This window comes from Urocitellus parryii, chromosome X, assembly GCF_045843805.1.
Source record: "Urocitellus parryii isolate mUroPar1 chromosome X, mUroPar1.hap1, whole genome shotgun sequence".
Classification (NCBI taxonomy): domain Eukaryota; kingdom Metazoa; phylum Chordata; class Mammalia; order Rodentia; family Sciuridae; genus Urocitellus; species Urocitellus parryii.
The window spans coordinates 63,179,101-63,198,230 of record NC_135547.1 but is presented as its reverse complement, the minus strand read 5'-3'; the positions used below and the strand labels follow the sequence as shown (position 1 = coordinate 63,198,230).

The window sequence follows — 19,130 nt, the reverse complement described above, 5'->3', positions numbered from 1 at the left end:
AAATAAAAAAAAAATTAAACTGTGCATCCAGGGATGAGATCAAGACTTTTAGGTGGGACCTACAAACTTATTTGAAAAACAAGCATCCTCCAAATGAGTCAGATGCAGTAAGTACACGTTGTATATACTTAAGCAAATGACAAATATACTATTGCAAGCATATCACAAATATACTATTGTAATCAGCACATTTATGAAGTGCACTACAGTTTGTACTTTCTGACCAAGCCTTTACCATTCTTCATACATCCTAATTGTCATGATAAAAAGCATAACAGATGATCCAAATCAGCCATAGATCCAGAGATATTTTATTTTTAGGAGTCATACATTGTTTCTTTTCTCATATTATTATACATATGTAATTTATACATACTAGAGTATTTTAATACTTGAAGTGAACATTGTAGAAGAGCATATTTGTGGTCTCTGAGTGCTAGAGACTTAATGTTTGCACTGCAGATGGACAGAGTTCCTCATTTCTTGAAAAAGAAAATGTACCTATGAATTTCAAGATTTGTTTGAAGAGCTGTCATTTAATTGTAAATTTTTAATTTTGCAAAATGTCATGGCAGCAGAAATGTTCCAGAAAGGATAGTTTATCTCATTCTTAGCTTATATAATAAAATTGTTTCCTTTGCTCTGTGGTCCCCTTTGCTTTTCTAAATATATAACTGTTTGCTTCAGGGATTTCTTCCTGCTTCTCTTGGAGAGCTTATATTTCATTTAAAATTACAGCCTCAAAAAGTGAATCTTAATAATATTATATAATTTAATTATTCATTCTTCACTAAAGGCTATAATTTATGTTGACATAAAACATAAAGTGAAGCTAACCTTTTGGGGATTTCCATCTGATATTGGTTCGGTTATCTTTCATTTTGGGCTTTGAATGCTTATATTCAGACCCATAATGAATATTCCACAGAGATGCAAGTGGGATTTGTGTTTTCAGTATCTTAGGTATGTTTTATATTATTTACATTTTGGTTTTCTAAAACCAAGTACTTCTATCTACTCTTTCACCATTGCAATTCTAAGACATTGGCAGTGATCTATCAACCTGATCAAAGTTGGTAATGATATCTAAAAGCCAGTTCCAGCTTTTGTTAAGCAATAAAGTGATCATAACATTACCATCCCTAAATATTTTCCTCTTATCAATTCTCACATCCCATTCATTGCTTTATTTTTCAAAACCTTGATTTCTATGTTGCTGTTTATAATCTATATCCTATTGTGACTCAGAGCATCCTCTAATGTCATAAAAGGGTTAACATATAGAGAAGCTGCATAAGGATGTCAAATATGTGTGCCAGTCAATTCTGCTTCAGGAGAAAGTTGCTATAGAATTTCTTCTAATATATATATATTTGCATAATGCCTAGAGAATTTTATAGTTTTGAGTTTCGGTAATGGGTAGTTAGAAAATATAAGATTGTAAAACAAAAGCTTCTTTTCTGAAAATAGAAGACTTAACACTTTATGGTAATTAAGACATGGAAGTGACTGCTTCTCCAGATGAAATAAATTATTTGATTGTAGAGCCATATGTTGTGTAGAAGAAATTTGATATTTTCCTCATGAATCCAGGTTTTCATATTTTCAGTTGTAACCAAAAAGCTACCAAATTTAAAAATAATGTTTGATGTGACTAACAGCATGGAAGATTATTTAGAATAAATCTTTAAGGGAGAAACATATTTTTGCTAATTTGTTAGCAAAAATAATTAATTAATTTGTTTATTCAGTATTAAAGAAGTTCAAAGAGCAGCTCAAGTAAACATATAAGTATAATAAATTTAGTAATCAAATCTCATTTACAATGTATGGAAGCATTATGCAAAGTAGATATAGTTTATCATAACTAATACATCTGTTTTCATTATTATGGTTTCAAATGTGAAATTTTAACAATGATACCCTAAGGTAGTATTTCTCATCAGCATCACCTGGGAACTTGTTAGAATTGCAAGTTGTCTGGCCTTGCCGAAAACCAAATGAATCAAAAACTCTGGAGACTGGGCCCAGCAGACCCTCCAGATGATTCTGATACAGAGTAAAGTTGGAGAATGACTACCCTAAGGTATTTTTTATCCAATTTAATGATAGCCTAGACAAATATTTACATGAATAATATAGTGAATTTATAACAGTAGCAATTGGTGATTCCCTTCACTTACTGTCTAAAGCTAGTTTAATGCACAATTTATATTGTTACTAATTCATTTCTTACTGAATGAAGAACTCTATATTGTAAAATATACAAAGTGTTTTCTCATTTTTAAAACATGCTATCAGTAATAAAATTTGGAGCTCTTTATACATTGGAAGATAAAAATCATCGAATTATATATTATCTCATCCAACAGTTCAGAAATTTGGCTTAATAAAATAATATTTACATGCTAATTATTTCCATAGTTAATACTGATTCTCATAATAATCCTGACAAGCAGATATTATTATGCCACTTTTATAGATCATTAAAATTGATGTTCAAACATTAAAACATACTTAGCCATCAGATTTTCCTTTTTTTCACTTAATAAAATATTTTTGAAATCCATTAATGTTATAGCAAATATTGGTACTGTTACTAATGTACTTCATTCCTTTTTACAGCTGAATGATATTTCTTTGTGTGGATATGCCACATTTCATTTATCCATTCATGAACATTTATATTGTTTCCATATTTAGGGTATTGTTGAGATTGCTATTATGAATATTTGCACACAATTTTTTTAAAATACTTTTGAAGTCTTTAAATTTTTTGGGATATAGACATAGAAGTGGAATTGTTGGGTCATATGATAATATCATGTTTCATTTTCTTGTTAATATATAATTAGTATTTGGAAGAGTTTTACATTTACAGAAAAATTAGATGGAAAGTAAAGAGAATTCTCATACATTTCTTGCCCCTCCTATACCTCTGGTCATTAGTAACTTGCATTGATGTGGTACAAATGTGTTATAATTAAGGAACCCATACTAATGAATTTTTATTAACTGAAATCCATAGTTTATATTAATGTTTACTTTGTGTTATATAGTTCTATGAATTTTGTCAAATGAATAATGTCAAGTATCTACCATTACAGATTCATTCATAAGAGTTTCATTCCTCTAAAAATTACCAGTGTTCCACTGATTTATCATCCCCTCCTACACCCTTGTCCTTAGTCCCTAACAACAGCTAAATATTTTACTATCTTTATCATTTTGCCTTTCCCATAATGTCATGTGATTGGACATATGTAGAATATAGCAGTTTTAGATGTTTTTTTTTTCCATTTGGCACTATATATTTAAGGTTCCTCTGTTCATAGCTTGATAGCGCCACTTTTTTAACTGCTGAAAAAAATGCATTTCTTTAAAAATTTAAATACATGCAGATATATGTGTAAATGTGAGTTATGGCACATTTGGGTAAGTATCCTAATTCCTGGATTATATGATAAGATGTTTAATTTTGTTAGAAACTTACAAACTCTCTTAAAAATGACTGTGACACTTTTCAATCCTGAAAGCAATGAATGTAAGTTAATGTTACTTGATATCCTTACCAGTATTTAATAATATCAGTGTTTTGAATTTTAGTCATTCTAATAAGTGTTCAGTATTATATCAGTTTCATTTTAATTTTCAGTTCTCCAATGACATATCACATTCAGATCTTCTCATAAGATTATTTGCCAATTTGTTAATTGGTAGTTTTTGTTGTTTAATTTTTATATATTTTAGGATTTCCCACCTTCTTTTCTGTTAGTGAATTCTAGTTTAATCCCAACATGCCCTAAAGGCAGGTTGTATGTGTATATTCTTTCAAATTTATTAATGTATATTTATGGCCCAGAATTTGATTAATCTTGTTAAATGTCTCATGTGAGCTTGAGAATAATGTATAGTCTGCTGTTGTTTTTTAAAATAGTCTACAGATGTCCGTCATATCCAGTTGATTGTGTTGTTGAGCCAAAATATCTCTTTTCTTATTTTCTACCTGTTGAATCTGTAAATTTCTTATAGAGGGATATTAATGTCTCTGGCTATAACAGCATATTCATCTATTTCTCCTTTCAGTTATATGAATGTTTACCTCATAGTGTTTGATATTATGTTTTTACAAAAATACATTTTCTTGGAGAATTGATGTCTTTATTATTATAAATACCCCTCATTATCCCTGATTACTTCTTTCTCTGAATTTTACTCTCACTGAAATTAATATAACTATTCTTACTTTCTTTTGATCATTTTTTGTTTGGTTCATATTTTTATCTTTATTTTTTACTTTTAATCCACATGCATATATATGCATTAAGTTGGTTTCTTATAGACTACATAATGTTGGATCATGGTTTTTAATTTAATTCAACTAAAAAAATAAATATCCACTACATGCCTCCTCACAACGCATTACCTTTATTTATCACTTATGTGCCTATTAAAAACATGAATTATTGTCCTATACTAATGAGGTGATATCACAATCTGTGACTCTACACTTAATGGTCCAAATTTACTCTCCTTTTCTTTTCTTTTATTGGTCACCTGTCATGTATGATTGACTATTTATTGTAGCTTTTAGTTACTGCCATGTTTTATACCCAGTAATATGGCTTAAATGCTTAAGTGGGCTCTATTTCACATATTGACTAAAGTGCATGGGTCTATGATGACTTTAAAATGACCAGAGCACTCTATAGAAACCACTTCTACACCTAGTTTTTATTTTGTTAGCTGATTAAAAACTTTATTCTAGGACTTCCAATTGTCTAGTAATCTATGTGAAAAGTTCATAAACCCAGAGTAATTAAGAACTGAAAATTCACTTATAAATCATCTATTTCTACTGAATAGTTTTTGCTATGTAATAAAACTGTTTTTCAGAGTAGTATGAGCAATATTAATATGATCAAGGGTAAAATGCCTACCTGGTAACTGAGCCAACAGTAAAACTCCTGGTCCCATTAACTCTTAGTTCAATACTTATAAAAAGTCATACTATAACTCCTTTGTTCTTTAAGTAAAAATAAATATCAGCTTTGATCTAAATCAAAGAGAAAATTGCATATATAAATATAGTCAATTTCACATATACTATCTTACATTTACATCTGCTAGGCTGGTTGTGAAAAAATGTGAAATTACAGCTGGGCATGGTGGCGCATGCCTATAATCCCAGCAGCTCAAGACACTGAGGCAAGAGGATCAAGGATTTAAAGCCAGCATCAGAAACTTAGGGAGACTGTAAAAAAAACCAGTGAGACCCTGTCTCCAAATAAATAATAAAAAGGGCTGGGGATGTGGCTCAGTCATAAGCACCCTGGGTTTAATCCCTGGTACCAAAAGAAATGAAATTATATGAAAACATTGGCTTAATATTATTTAAATTTTTTTAAATTTTATAATAATTTGTTTTGCTGCTATTTAAGGTTATTCATCAGTTTCATAAAAATATCTTTCTCTAGGATAAAAATGTCACAGAATTTTTAAGAATTAGAAATAATAGAATCTAAATGGGTGCAAATGCTATTATAAGTGTGTTTCTTCAAAACTTCAGTATGTTATCCCTTGCCAATATGATTTTAGCACTTATCACAGACCTAGGTCAATATTGAGTTTTTCCCATGAAAAAGAGACTTTGGTATTACCAAAGATGATACATAGAGCCATAAAAGTCATTTGGGGAAGCATTGTGAAATTTTCAATATACACTATATGTTAGATGTGGCTTAACATTTTTGTTGGTAGTTGTTATGATTGTATTGTGATTAATAGGAAAATGTATTTGGAAAATTCTATTGATAGTTTTTTCACCACTTTGAATATATCTGCCATCTAGGTTTAATTGTATCTAATGTAAAATTGGCTGCTGACATCATCATGATTCCCTTGCACAAAACCACTTGCTTTGTTTTTGATAATATCTCATGATGATTTTAATACTTTGATTTGTCTCATTTTTACCATAATGTTTCTAGATGTTGAAGTTTTGTACTTAACTTTATTAAGGATTAATTGATCATGTTAGATATGTATATTACTATTTTAAAATCAAATATGGGAAGTTTACAGCCATTATTTTTTGAAAATTTTCTATCCCTTTCTTTTTTTTTTCTTTCTGGTACTCCCACTATATATACTTCCTCTATGCATATTTATCATGTAAATATTATATTGAAACTCAGTTCCTTTCATTTTTATTTTCTCCTTATTCTTCAGATTGCAGAATCTATGTTGTTCTATTTTCAAGCTTGCTGATTTTCTCTTCAAATAAAATGTTAAGTCCCTGTTTTAAGTTTTTCTTTCCAATTATTATATTTTTGAAATATAAAATACACATTTCAGTTTTTCTGTATAATTTATATATATTTGTTAATGTTTTTATTTGATGAGACATTATCTATAAATTTCTCTTTTTTGAACATATTTTAATACTTTCTCTGAAGAATTTTTTAGTTAAATCTGACATCTGGGCTTGCTCATACTCTTATTAATGTATTTTTCATTGACACATAAATTTTAAATATTTATATGGTACAGTGTGATATTTTCATACCTATGTACAATGAACAATGATAAGGCCAGGGTAATTGGTATATCCATCACCTCAGACATTTATCATTTCTTTGTGTTGGTTACATTCAAAATCCTGTCACTGGGTATTTCTTCTCATTGTTGAAATACCTTTACCTTTTTATTGCTGCACTATAGCTATACATGATTCTGGGATTTATTTTGACGTACTTATATATGCATATAATTAAATATACAATTAAATGCTGTCAACCATATTACCTTTATTCAGAACATGGAAGTTTTTGTTATTATCCAATCATAACCTCTGTATATATTAATCATCTTTTCTCTATTTCCCTATGATATGGTTTGGATATGAAATATTTCTGAGAGACTCATATGAGGGAAGCTCAGTCCCCATTGTAACAAAGTTGAGAGGCAATAGAACTTTTAACTGAAGGAACTTTTTTGGAGGAAATTAAGTCCTTGGAAAGAGATTAATGTAGTTTCCATGGGGCCCCAGTTAGTTCTCAAAAGAGTGGGTTGTTAGAAAGTGAGGTCACCCCCATACACTTAGCCTCAGTTTTTCCTATTTCTATACCATGTTGTGACACAGCCAAGAGGGTTCTCAATAAAGGCTAAAATGCATAGGGCTGATTTATCTTCAGCCTTCAGCCTCCAAAACTGTGTGCTTAACAAAATTTTTTTATACATTGTTTAACCTCAAGCATTTTATTATAGTAAGATAAAAATGGACTAATAAAGCTCCCCACAATTTCCAGCTTCTCACAGTCAGTTTTATTCCCTGCTTTTCTGTGGATATATGAGTCACTATTTCCTCTTTTTTTTTTCATGTTCTCTTATATTTTTTGAAAACCAGAAGCTTTAGGTCCTAACTATAGCAATCCAGATCCTGAGTAAAAGATGGATAAAATTGATGAAAAATGAAAATTTCTAAAACATAATAAAGTGTATATAATAATAATTGTATATATTGGAACTGAAAATATCATATTTGAAATTAAGAGCTATTTTTATATATGGGTTCAATATCAGAGTATACTAATGAATTTGAAGGTAAGTTAACTGAAAATAGTTCAACTAAAGCAATGAGAGAAAGCTGGGAAATGACAACAGAGGATGCATGACATGTTCAAAATGTCCAACATACATGTAATTGGAATTCTAAGAGGTGAGGGAAGTGAAAATGGAATAAAAACAATATTTAAAGAAATGATAGTTTGGGAAATTTTTTTCAAATATGACAATGGATATCAATCCACAGATTAAATTTCATCAAATCAACAAGCATAAATAAGTAAAACCTTACCTATACACATTGTGGTAGTTATTCAAATTATTGAAAAATCAAAGAAAATTAACCACATGTAAACAGTACATAATATACACATGCATTGAAATGAATGGAGCTCCATTATTATGCACATGTTTTATGTGTTTTACTAAAATATTTTTTTTAGTTGTTGAAAGACATTTATTTTATTTCTTTATATGTGGTGCTGAGAATCAAAACTAGTGCCTCACACTGCCAGGCAAGTGTGCTACTGCTGAGCCCCAGCCCCAGCTCCCAAGTTTTATGTTTTTATGTATCATTTAAAATAAATTTAGGCTGGGTGTGGTGGCACATGTCTGTAATCCCAGCAGATCCGGAGGCAGAGACAGGAGGATCAAGAGTTTAAAGGCAGCCTCAGTAATGGTGAAGTGCTAAGCAACTCAGTGAGACACTTGTCTAAGTAAAATACAAAATAGGGCTGGGGATGTGGCTCAGTGGCCAAGGGCCCCCAAGTTCAGTCCTCAGTACCCAAATAAATAAATTAAATTAAAAGGGGCATCAGTGTTGGAAGGGAAATGGAGATCTCCTAGGACTAGATTAGTTTCCACAAGAATGGGTTGTTCTGAGGGAGCCTGGAACCACCTCTGAATCTCTTTTGTTGCACCACTTGCCACTCTCACATGTACTCCTATCATTGTGCTGCCATCCACTCTGACTGCCATACCAGAACAAAGCAGATGCTGGCATTATGCTCTTGAACCCCCTTAACTGTGAGCAACATAAATGTCTTTCCTTTACAAAGAAAATATAAAACTTATCAGCTAGATAAAGGACACATTCTTGAAAGCAGCTACAGTTAGGGAGCTGAATTTTAGCAGAAGAAACAGAAGCCCAAACAGGATGAGAAACTTCAAATTTTTCAAGGACTAAGGGAGTTCTAGGAAAAGGTCTTTGGATATGAAAACTGAATAGTCCCAAGCATAAGGATAGTGTGTTGCTCTATTGAGTGTAATTGTGCAGTATCTTTAAATTGGTAAAAGAAAATAAATGCCAATTTGCATTCTGTTCTTCGCAATTGATGGCAGAATTGAATATACATAAATCTTCTTCAAAAAATAAATCAAAATGAAGATGTTTTGACAAAAATAAATGTTGAAAGAATTTATCACAGGAGACTTGAACCTAAGTAAAAGAATTCCTCTGTCTGAAGGAAAATTATCTCATATACAAGAAATCACAGAAATGAATGAAAGGCCCAACAAAAAGTAAATATATGGGCAAAAGATAAATGAATATTACCTGTTTAGGAGAGAAATAACAATAATGTCTTATAGAATATGGCATTCATAATGTCAAAAATAAGACAACAATGACCAATATTTATGTAAAATTCTAGATATTATTTTGAAGTGATAAAATGATCAATTTAATTAAATTGATAGATATTACAAACTGTGGTGTAACAGTTACCAAAACTTTTGATGCAATGAGTCATTTAATCTCAAGGATATTTGTGGTCCTAAAGAATGTTTGTTTATGTGGGTTAATTTATTGATATTTCCCATACTTAAAAATCCAGCTATAATAAGCCAACTGTGTATTAACATAGGTATCATATGTTAAATAAACAGGTTTTCTAAAACTAAACTAAAATTAAGAAGAATTGTTTTTTAATAGTTTTCAAATGCTATTAATTCTGTTTTCATAGGAGACAGCATATTTGCATTTGCATTTAAAATATTATACTCTCACATTCCATAAGCCTCTGTATTAAACCACTGAGTATCCATGAAAACTTCAAATGAAAAAAAAATATGATTTTAAGATTATTATGAAGATAATTTTCACATTATTCCCTGAAAATATTTTTGGAACACAATTTTTTTTCTAAACCAGACTTTAAAAATATATTTTAGATTAACCATGGAAAGATTAACAAAAGATGAAATAGACAAAAACCTAATAAACAAGAGGAAATAGAATCTTATAAATATTTAATTGAAAAGAGGAATAAAAAACAGATGGAACAAAGACAAAGTACTATAAAATTATATACATAAGTGCATATCTATTGATAATTACCTTAAATTTAAATAGTTTACTATTCCAATTAATATAAATTAAAATACACAAGAAATTAAAATTGTATTTAAATGATTTTATTAGAGTTGCACTCTAATTATAAGAACATAGGAGTAATGAAACTGGAAGAATGAGAAAAGATATGTCTTTTAAAGCTGAAAGGGTGGTGTGAAACAACCCAGATGACTGTTATACATAGTACAGTGAGTGAAAGAAGCCAGAGACAACATAATGCATACTCTGTTTTCATTTATATGAAGTTCAAAGCAGAAAAATCATTAAGAGATAATTTAGGATATTCCTACTCCTTTGAAGACAGACTGAGAAGGACCATATGTAGCCTTTCTAGAGTATGGGAACCATTTAATATTCTTACTTTTTTGTGATCATGCAGCCATACACATATAAAATATATCTGCAAGTTGTACATTGTAATTAGTGAATTTGTATGTTATTTATTATAAAATGAGTAAATTAAGTTTGTTTTAAAGCTATGGTGTGGCAGACATCATTAAAATATATTTTTTAGTTGTTATAGGCTTTAGCTGTAAAGAAGACTAATTTTGGCAATTGAAGAAAATATGGGACGGAAATATTGAATAATAGCAACATAATAGATAGAAAAAATGGTGGTTTGAGTATGAACATATTAAGATCTTTGTCCTTATCAAAGAAGGATATATGTGTTGATTAGCCAAATTAAGTCTGCCATGCATAAAACTCTTATATTAAGTGTACATAAATAGAATGTGTAATATATTGACTAATAGAGGGGGGAAACCAAGAGAATGAAGAATAGGTAATTCAGTAGAATGCAAAGAAATATGGTAAATGGGCCAAAAATATCATAGTCCATAAAAGACATAAAATAAAATAATAAAGAAAGAATAAGTCCAAGCGTATCAAAATCAAAATAAATGTAAATGTATACAGCTGTCTGTGAAGAGATAATGACTTATATTAGCTGCTTCCTCAGATTCCAAGTAATAAATTTCTGCAACTTAGAAATAAATGTATTGTTTGAAACATAAATGTATTGATATTTGCTGTTTCCTTAAATACAATAATAGATTTCATATCAATAATTACACACTAACTTCTGTTTTCCTTTTGCTTGTAGTCTGATCTCAGCCATGAAATGGAATCTGATATCATAGATGTGGTAAGTGGTCTTTCAACACTTTGTTTTATAACATATTGATTACCGTATATTTCTTTATTGTTTATACTCTACTAATCTATCAGTACTCTTAAATGATTTCAGTTTTTATCCATCAACAGCAATGGCATGGACTGCAAATATAGTTAAATAATTTACTTGGTGAAATTTCAGACTGCATTATTAATAATAATATTTTAATAATGTTTGCTATTTATACTAGTTAATACATATTTTGCTAAGCCAAAGTGTTACCTCATTATTCTTCACATTTACCCAATGTAACTCTTATTTTTCTCACTTTACACATCAGAAAACCAATGTTTAAGCAAGTTAAGTAACTTGCTCAATGTGCAACACAGGTGCCCATTCAGAAGTGTCAGAGCCCTCCAAGGCAGCTCCATCCACAGGATCAACTCTAAACTCATGACATGATCTACCTTGGACTACTCCTATTTCTCTCTATGTTCCCTCCATCACCTCAAGCCCATTTCTTGAGGCTAGGATACTAATTCCTATAGTATTCTATATAAAATATAGGTAAACATATAATAAATTTTAAAATATATTGATATTATTTTGTGGCTTACAAATGAAATTGGATAAAAATCAAGTAAATAAGTAACTGCTTCTTATATAAGATTATGTTTTAGAATATGAGAGAAAGATAACCCATGAACCTAATGAAAAAGATATCCTATAATAAGCAAATATGAGAAGTAACTCCTCAGTACATTCTAAAGTTAAATCTAGTCTCTTTACTAACCTTTGTTAGTTGAAACACTCTTCCCATATTATTTTTCTTTTGTGAAGTTTTGCTTTGGGCAGAGATCATAACATATTCTGAAATTTCTAATCAACTAGGAAAACAGGTGTTAATATACTTTATAAGTTAAAATTATTTGAAATTATTAATGTCAAGTAGTGACACAGATAAATTCATCTTACAATGTCACTGTTTGGGAAATACTTCACCTCAATTCATTCCACCAAATGTAAACTTGGGCCCACAATTTTTGCCTTGGATACCTCTGTTTAGTCTTTTTTTTTCCTTTGGGAAAGAAAAACATGCTCACCCTCTCCACACTTACAGATTATCAGGAGTTTTTAAGTTGAGGCTGAAATAATCATAGAAATTGTTTTCCTTAATTCTAGGTAGATTGAGCTAGTATGGATTTGAAAGATGTTTTAGAGGCTCAAACAATTAGGATTACCATTTGCAAAAGAGGAGCCACTTTTGTCTGAGAAATGACTTCCTTTTCCAATATGTTGATGTTTAAAAGTAATTTATTTGGCTTTAAGATTTATTCTTTGCCTGTGAGAAATTTTCCCTGAGAGATCTACAAGTGTTAAGAAGTATGTTTTCTTTTAAGTGCAAGAAAATATTGGGGTTCCTTCTGAAAGACAGGTTTTTTGGTGATTTTTTGTTTTTTTATTTTGTTTTGTTTTGTTTTTTGAGGCCAAGTTGAAAGAAAGCATGATGACATAGAATTCATAAGAGAGACTGGAGAAGGAAAAAAGGATCAAAAATGGGCTGCTTGACAGATTTTTTTTTAATTGAACTCAGGAGTATTTAACCACTGAGCCCAACATCCCCAGGCCTTTTTAAGTTTTATCTTGATACAGGGTCTCACTAACTTGTTAGGGCCTCAGTTTGTTCCTAAGACTGTCCTTGAAATTGTAATCCTCCTGACTCATCCTTTTGAGTCCCTGGAATTACAGGCATGTGCCACTGTGCCTTGGTAATTGACAATTTGTTTAGGGTCAGGCAACTGTGATATTTTGTTTTATAATATTTATAATATTTATAATATTTTAATTTATACATAAAACACAAAAGTTATGAATATTAATGGGGTATCATGAAATGTATATATATATATATATGTATATATATATATATATATATATATATATATATACACTAAATTATGTTTATACAGATTAAACACATTTATCTCCTCAAAATTTATTGTTTGTGGCAAACACTTTCAGAATCCTTTCTTCTAGCTTTTTCAAATATACAGTATATAATTTATTCCATAATTATTATCTACAGTCTCCATACTATACAATTATACCTTATAGCTTCTTGGTACATTCTGTTGTAACTTAAAAACCATTGATCAAATTTCCCCCATCCCTCACCCTTTCTCTGTTCTGGACCCCTACTATCACTCAACTCTAAATTTGATTAGATCAATTTATTAAGATGCACAAATGAGTGAAATAATGCAGTTTTTGTCTTTCTTGTCTCACTTTAATTTAACATAATGATCTCTAGTTACATTTATGTTGTTAAAAGTGGCAGGTTTCAATTATTTTCACAGGTTAATAGTATTCCATTGTGAATATGTACCACATTTTCTTTATCAATGGTTATTGAGCCTGGTAGTATAATTAACAAAGCAGTGCAGATGTCTCTTTGACATAATAATTTCATTTCCTTTGGATATATGCCCAAGAGTGGAATTATTCAATCATGTAGTAGTTCAAATTTTAATATTTTGAGGAACCTCCATAGCAGCTTTTTTTTAAATGTGTAGTTTAATATTTACATCTGGAGTTAATTATCTGCTATGTAAGTATCACTGCATACTTCTTAAAATGTAAACACATTTAAATTCATCATATTTGCTACTAAGCCATTTAAGTTAGGCCTGGAATTAACAAACCATAGCAAGTAAGCAAATAGCTTTTGGAATCAAAATATAAATAGAAGACCAACACATGAATTTGCTTTTTTTCTATTTTACTGAGGCAAATATGTGTGAGTGTGTACAAACATACAAATAGTTCCCTATGAAACAAGAGTCTACCTTCTCAAAGGTCTAAATTATAGTCTAGGGTACTTAAAGGGTAGCAGCATCTAGCCACATGAAATTTTCTGATTCCCCATAATATCAGGGGATAAAAATCAATAAGTTTAAATTTTTGTTTATTTTTCCCTTTCAAAAATTTTCAACTAAGATCAAAATATTGTGTCCAGAACTGACTGCTATTAAATTCCAATTCAACATCATTTAAAGTAATGTAACTACACATTTGGCATTTTCAATAGGAAGGTTAATTAGTTATTGTGGAACTGAAGCACTCTATCCCTATCAAATGTGTCCCTTCCTGGCTCCATCATGCTAACTGCCCCCATCCCCTGACTCGGTTAAACTGATAACACTGTGCAAAAATAATATATTATATATTTATAATTTTAAATTATATACAGCCAGTTCAAAAACAAATACATATATATATATATATATATATATATATATATATATATATATATATATTATATATAATACCCCCCAACCCCTGGTCAAGACTTGAGGATTCAAGTCTCCATTTGTAGTCAAATGAGTAAGTTAAAGGAGAGAAGGGAGGAGGGGAAGGCTCACAAGGCCACAACTACAGAGATGGTGTAAAATTCAAGTCCCAAATTTGCAAGTATGAGCATTGAAAGAACTCATATACTCTAGTATCCTGTCTTCAACTAACAAGTCCTGCCCAGGACATGAAGATCAAACCAAATCAGGGTTTTGTGCCAAGTGAACTTCTAAACATTTAACACATGCAAGCTGTGAAAACAATTCAAATCAGAAGCTAGTAAAGCAATCTAAGCTAATGGCATCATTTCCATTTTCCTCTGTGTCTTGGACAGACCTTACTTCAAATCATTCCCAATCATTTCAGCAGCTGAAAGCTCTCATATGCAGAGACAGGGAAGAGAATAACCAGCTATAGAATTTGATCACTTTATTCATGTATGAGAAAATAAATAGTGGGTTTAATAATTTGCATGCCTAAAAACTGTTCCTTTTTCTCTACATCCTCACCAAGACTTGTTATCTTTATTCTTTTAAATATTAGTCATTCTTACTTGGGTAGATTGTATCTCATTTCAGTTTTGAATTGTAATTCCCTGATTATAGTGATGCTGAACATTTTTTCATGTACCTGTTGGCTATTTGTATCTCCCCTTGAAAAATGTCTATTCAGTGCTGGGCATACTGGTGTATACTTATAATCCCAGCAACTCTGTAAACTGAGGCAGGAGAATCACAAGTTTGAGGCCATACTCAGCAACTAAGGTACACCCTCAGCAATTCAGTGAGATACTGTCTAAAAATGAAAAGTAAAAAAAGTACTGGGGATGTATTTCAGTGGTAAAGTACTCCAGGGTTCAACCAAATACCAAAAGAAAAAACAGGAGGAAAAAGAAGAGAAATGTCTAATTACATATATCACACATTTTTCTTTTTAAAAAAAATCTTTATTTTTAATTATTTATTTTTTTTATGTCGTGCTGAGGATTGAATCCAGGGCTTCATGCGTGCAAGGCAAGCGCTCTACCACTGAGGCACAACCCCGACCCATATTACACATTTTTCAATTGGGTTACTTATTTATATTTTAATTTTTGCAGTATCATATTTTCTGTATTGAGACAGTTATCAAATATATATATTGCAAGTATGTTCTTTCATTCTGTAGGTTGTCTCAGTGTTCTGTTGAGTTTTTACTTTGCAGTGTAGAAACTTTTTTGTTTGATATAATCCCATTTGTCTATTAATGCTTTCCTTTCCTAGGCTCTTGGGGTCTTGTGCAAAAAAATCCTTTTCCATTCTAATATTCTAAAGAATTTCTCCTGTTTTTTTTTTTCTAGTGGTTTCATAGTTTCAGTTTCTTATATAAGAGTCTTTAAATCACATAACTTGTTCCTTGAAACTGGCAAGAGAGAGGGATTTAGCTTCATTATTGCACATGTGGATATTCAATTTTACCAGCACCATTTATTGAAAATACTACCCTTATATTTTATTAAGAATAACTTGTGTTTACGTTCATCAATATATTGGTTTGTAATTTTCTTTCTTGATATATCTTTTTTTTTAAAGAGAGAGGAGAGAGAGAGAATTTTTTAATATTTATTTTTTAGTTCTCGGTGGACACAACATCTTCGTTGGTATGTGGTGCTGAGGATCGAACCCGGGCCGCACGCATGCCAGGCGAGCGCGCTACCGCTTGAGCCACATCCCCAGACCTCTTGATATATCTTTATCTGGTTTTAGTTTTAGTTTGATCCCTGATTCATAAAAGGAATTCGGGAGTATTTTTTCTTTTTCTATTTTATGGAATAATTAGAACAGGATAGCCACTAGTTTTTCTTTAAAAGTCTGGTAGAAGTCAGGTATGAATCCATCTGGTCCCAGGCTTTCCTTTTTTGGAAGGATTTTTATTACAGTTTCAATAATATTGCTTAATATTGATCTGTTTAGGTTTCCTATGTTCTCTTAGTTCAATTTGGACAGAATATGTGTTTAGAAACATTTATATCTTGATGGATTTTATTGGAATATATGTTTTCAAAACATTCTCTGAAGATTCTCTGGATTTTGGAAATGTCTGTTGTGATATTTCCATTTTCATCTGTAAGTTTGTTAATTTGGTTGGTTTCTCCCTTTTGGTTATTTTGGATAAGGGTTTATCTTTTGAAAGAAACAAATCATAGTTACATTGATTCTTTGTTGTTTTTATTGTATTCTCCATTTCAATGATTTTGGTTCTTAATTATTTACACTCTTCTTATGGTTTTGGAATGTTTGCTCCTGCTTTTCTAGGGCCTTGAGATATAACATTAGAGTGTTTATTTGTATCTTTTTTTTGTGAAATAGGCACTTACTGTCTAATGCCATTTGGAACTGCCTTCATAGTGTCCCAGAAATTTTGTTATGTTATATAAATACCCTTGAGTGATTCTCCGAATTTTATTTCCCCTTTGATTCTTTCTAAGATCCATTTCTCATTCCAAAGTGTATTGTTTAATCTCCATGTGTTTATGTGGTTTCTATGATTTCTCTTGCTGATAATTTCTGATTTTATTCCACTATGCTCTGATATAACATAAGGGATTGTTTTTTGTTTTCTAAGACTTGCTCTGTGACCTAAAATGCTATCTAATTTAGAAAAGATTTCATGAGCTTATGAAAGGAAAGGAAAGTCACCTATTCTTTGATGAAATATTCTATAGATATCTATTCGTTCCATTTGATTTAGAGTGTTATGTAGGTCAGAAATTATTTTATTGGGGGGCTGGGGATGTGGCTCAAGCGGTAGCGCGCTCGCCTGGCATGCGTGCGGCCCAGGTTAGATCTTCAGCACCACATACCAACAAAGATGTTGTGTCCGCCGAGAACTAAAAAAATAAATAAATAAATATTAAAAATTCTCTCTCTCTCTCTCTCTCCTCTCTCACTCTCTCTTTAAAAAAAATAAATTATTTTATTGATTTTATGTCAGAGTTATCAGCCTACTGGTGAGAGAAGTACATTGAAATCACCTAGTAATATTGTATTGAGTTCTGAGTCTTAATATCAAGAAGTGTTTGTTTTATGTAATTAGTTGCACTGGTGTTTGGGGCATAAATATTTACTACTATTATAACTTTTTGTTGTATTGTTCACTAGAAAAGTATGTAGTTCCTTTTCTCTTCTGATTAATTTTTTCTTGAAACCTGCTTTGTCAGATATGAGAATATCTACTCCTGCTTGTTTTTCAGACTGCATCAGTATGCACTGTCTTTTTCTATTCTTTTACTTTCAGCTTGTGTCTTTTCCTACAAGAGGAGTCTCTTGCAAACAACATATAAGTTGGGTCTTATTTTTTTTTATTTTATTAGTGGTTTATAATTACTCATAATTTTTGGATTCATCCTGACAAACACATATATGCATGGAAATCAAATTTAGTTCATGATCCCCTCTTTTCCCTTCCCCTTTTCCCTCCATTCTCCCTTCCCTCTCCCATTCTCCTTTCCCTACTAGATTTTCTTTAGATCATCTATTAACTTGTATTTAGTTGACTCTTTATGTTATCCTATCCTTTCCTCCCCCTTTCCTTTATTTTACACTAGCTTCCACATATAAGAGAAAACATCCAACCTATGAGTTTCTGATTTTGTCTAATTTCAGTTAGCATGATATCATCCATTTCCATCCATTTACTGGCAAATGCCATAATTTCATTATTTTTTAATTTTTTTCTTTTTCATTCATTTTTAATTTATTTTAATTAGTTACACATGACAGTACAATGATCTTGACAAATCATACATTTGAATCAGATGTGATATAATTTCTCATTTTTCTGAGTGTACAGGTTGCAGAATTACATTGCTCATGCAATCACGTATATGGCTGCGTATAACTCCATTGTTTGTATATATCACAATTTATTTATACATTCATCTATTGACAGGCATCTGGGTTGATTCCATAATGTAGATATTGTGAATTGTGCTGATATAAATATGGTTGAGGTCTCTGTAGTATGCCAACTTCAGACCTTTGGAGGATACCTGGATCATATGGTGGATCCATCCCTAGTTTTTAGGAATCTTCGTATGGCTTTCCAGAGTTGTTGCACTAGTCTGAAGTCTCACCAACAAGGTACCCTTTTCCCCACTACTGCACCAGCATTTATTGTTCTTTATATTATTGTTCATATGATCTATACTAGTGAATGATTCAGGTACTAATTAGAAAACTGTGTATTCTGCACCTTTTGCATGAAATATTCGTAAATGTCTGATTAGGTCCATATTTGTTCTAGGCTATAATTTCATCGGTGAGTTTCTGTCTGGATCATCTGTCCATTGATGAAAGTAAGGGGTTAATACCCCAGCTATTTTTTTATTAAAGCCAATCTCTCCCTTTAGGTCTATTAATGAATTGTATTCTGTATTTTGGGGCTTCAATATTGGATGCATATATATTTCGAACTCTTATTTGTTCTTGCTGAATTGATTCCTATATCATTATATAATGTCACTTCTTGCTTATTTTTGCTGCTTTTGATTTAAGGTTTATTAATCTGATATTAATATGATTACCTCTACATTCTTTTGTTATCCATTTGCATGGAATAGCTTTCTACTTCCCTATACTTTCATTCTGTGTGTTTTTAGAGGTAAAGTGAATTTTATATAACCAATATATAGTTGGATCTTTTTTTACTCATTCTGTCACTCTGTACCTTCTAATTATAAATTTAATCAACTGACATTCAAGT

General features: G+C 30.9%; 1 protein-coding gene across 1 annotated transcript in view; it reads left to right on the top strand.

Moving 5' to 3' along the window:
* Positions 1 to 19,130, top strand: part of LOC113199935 (uncharacterized) — a 433,183-nt gene that overhangs the window by 152,334 nt on the left and 261,719 nt on the right. The window contains exon 4 of the mRNA XM_077793630.1: positions 11,025 to 11,066. Within this exon, the coding sequence (XP_077649756.1) occupies positions 11,025 to 11,066 (42 nt within the window). The remainder of the gene's footprint in view (positions 1 to 11,024; positions 11,067 to 19,130) is intronic.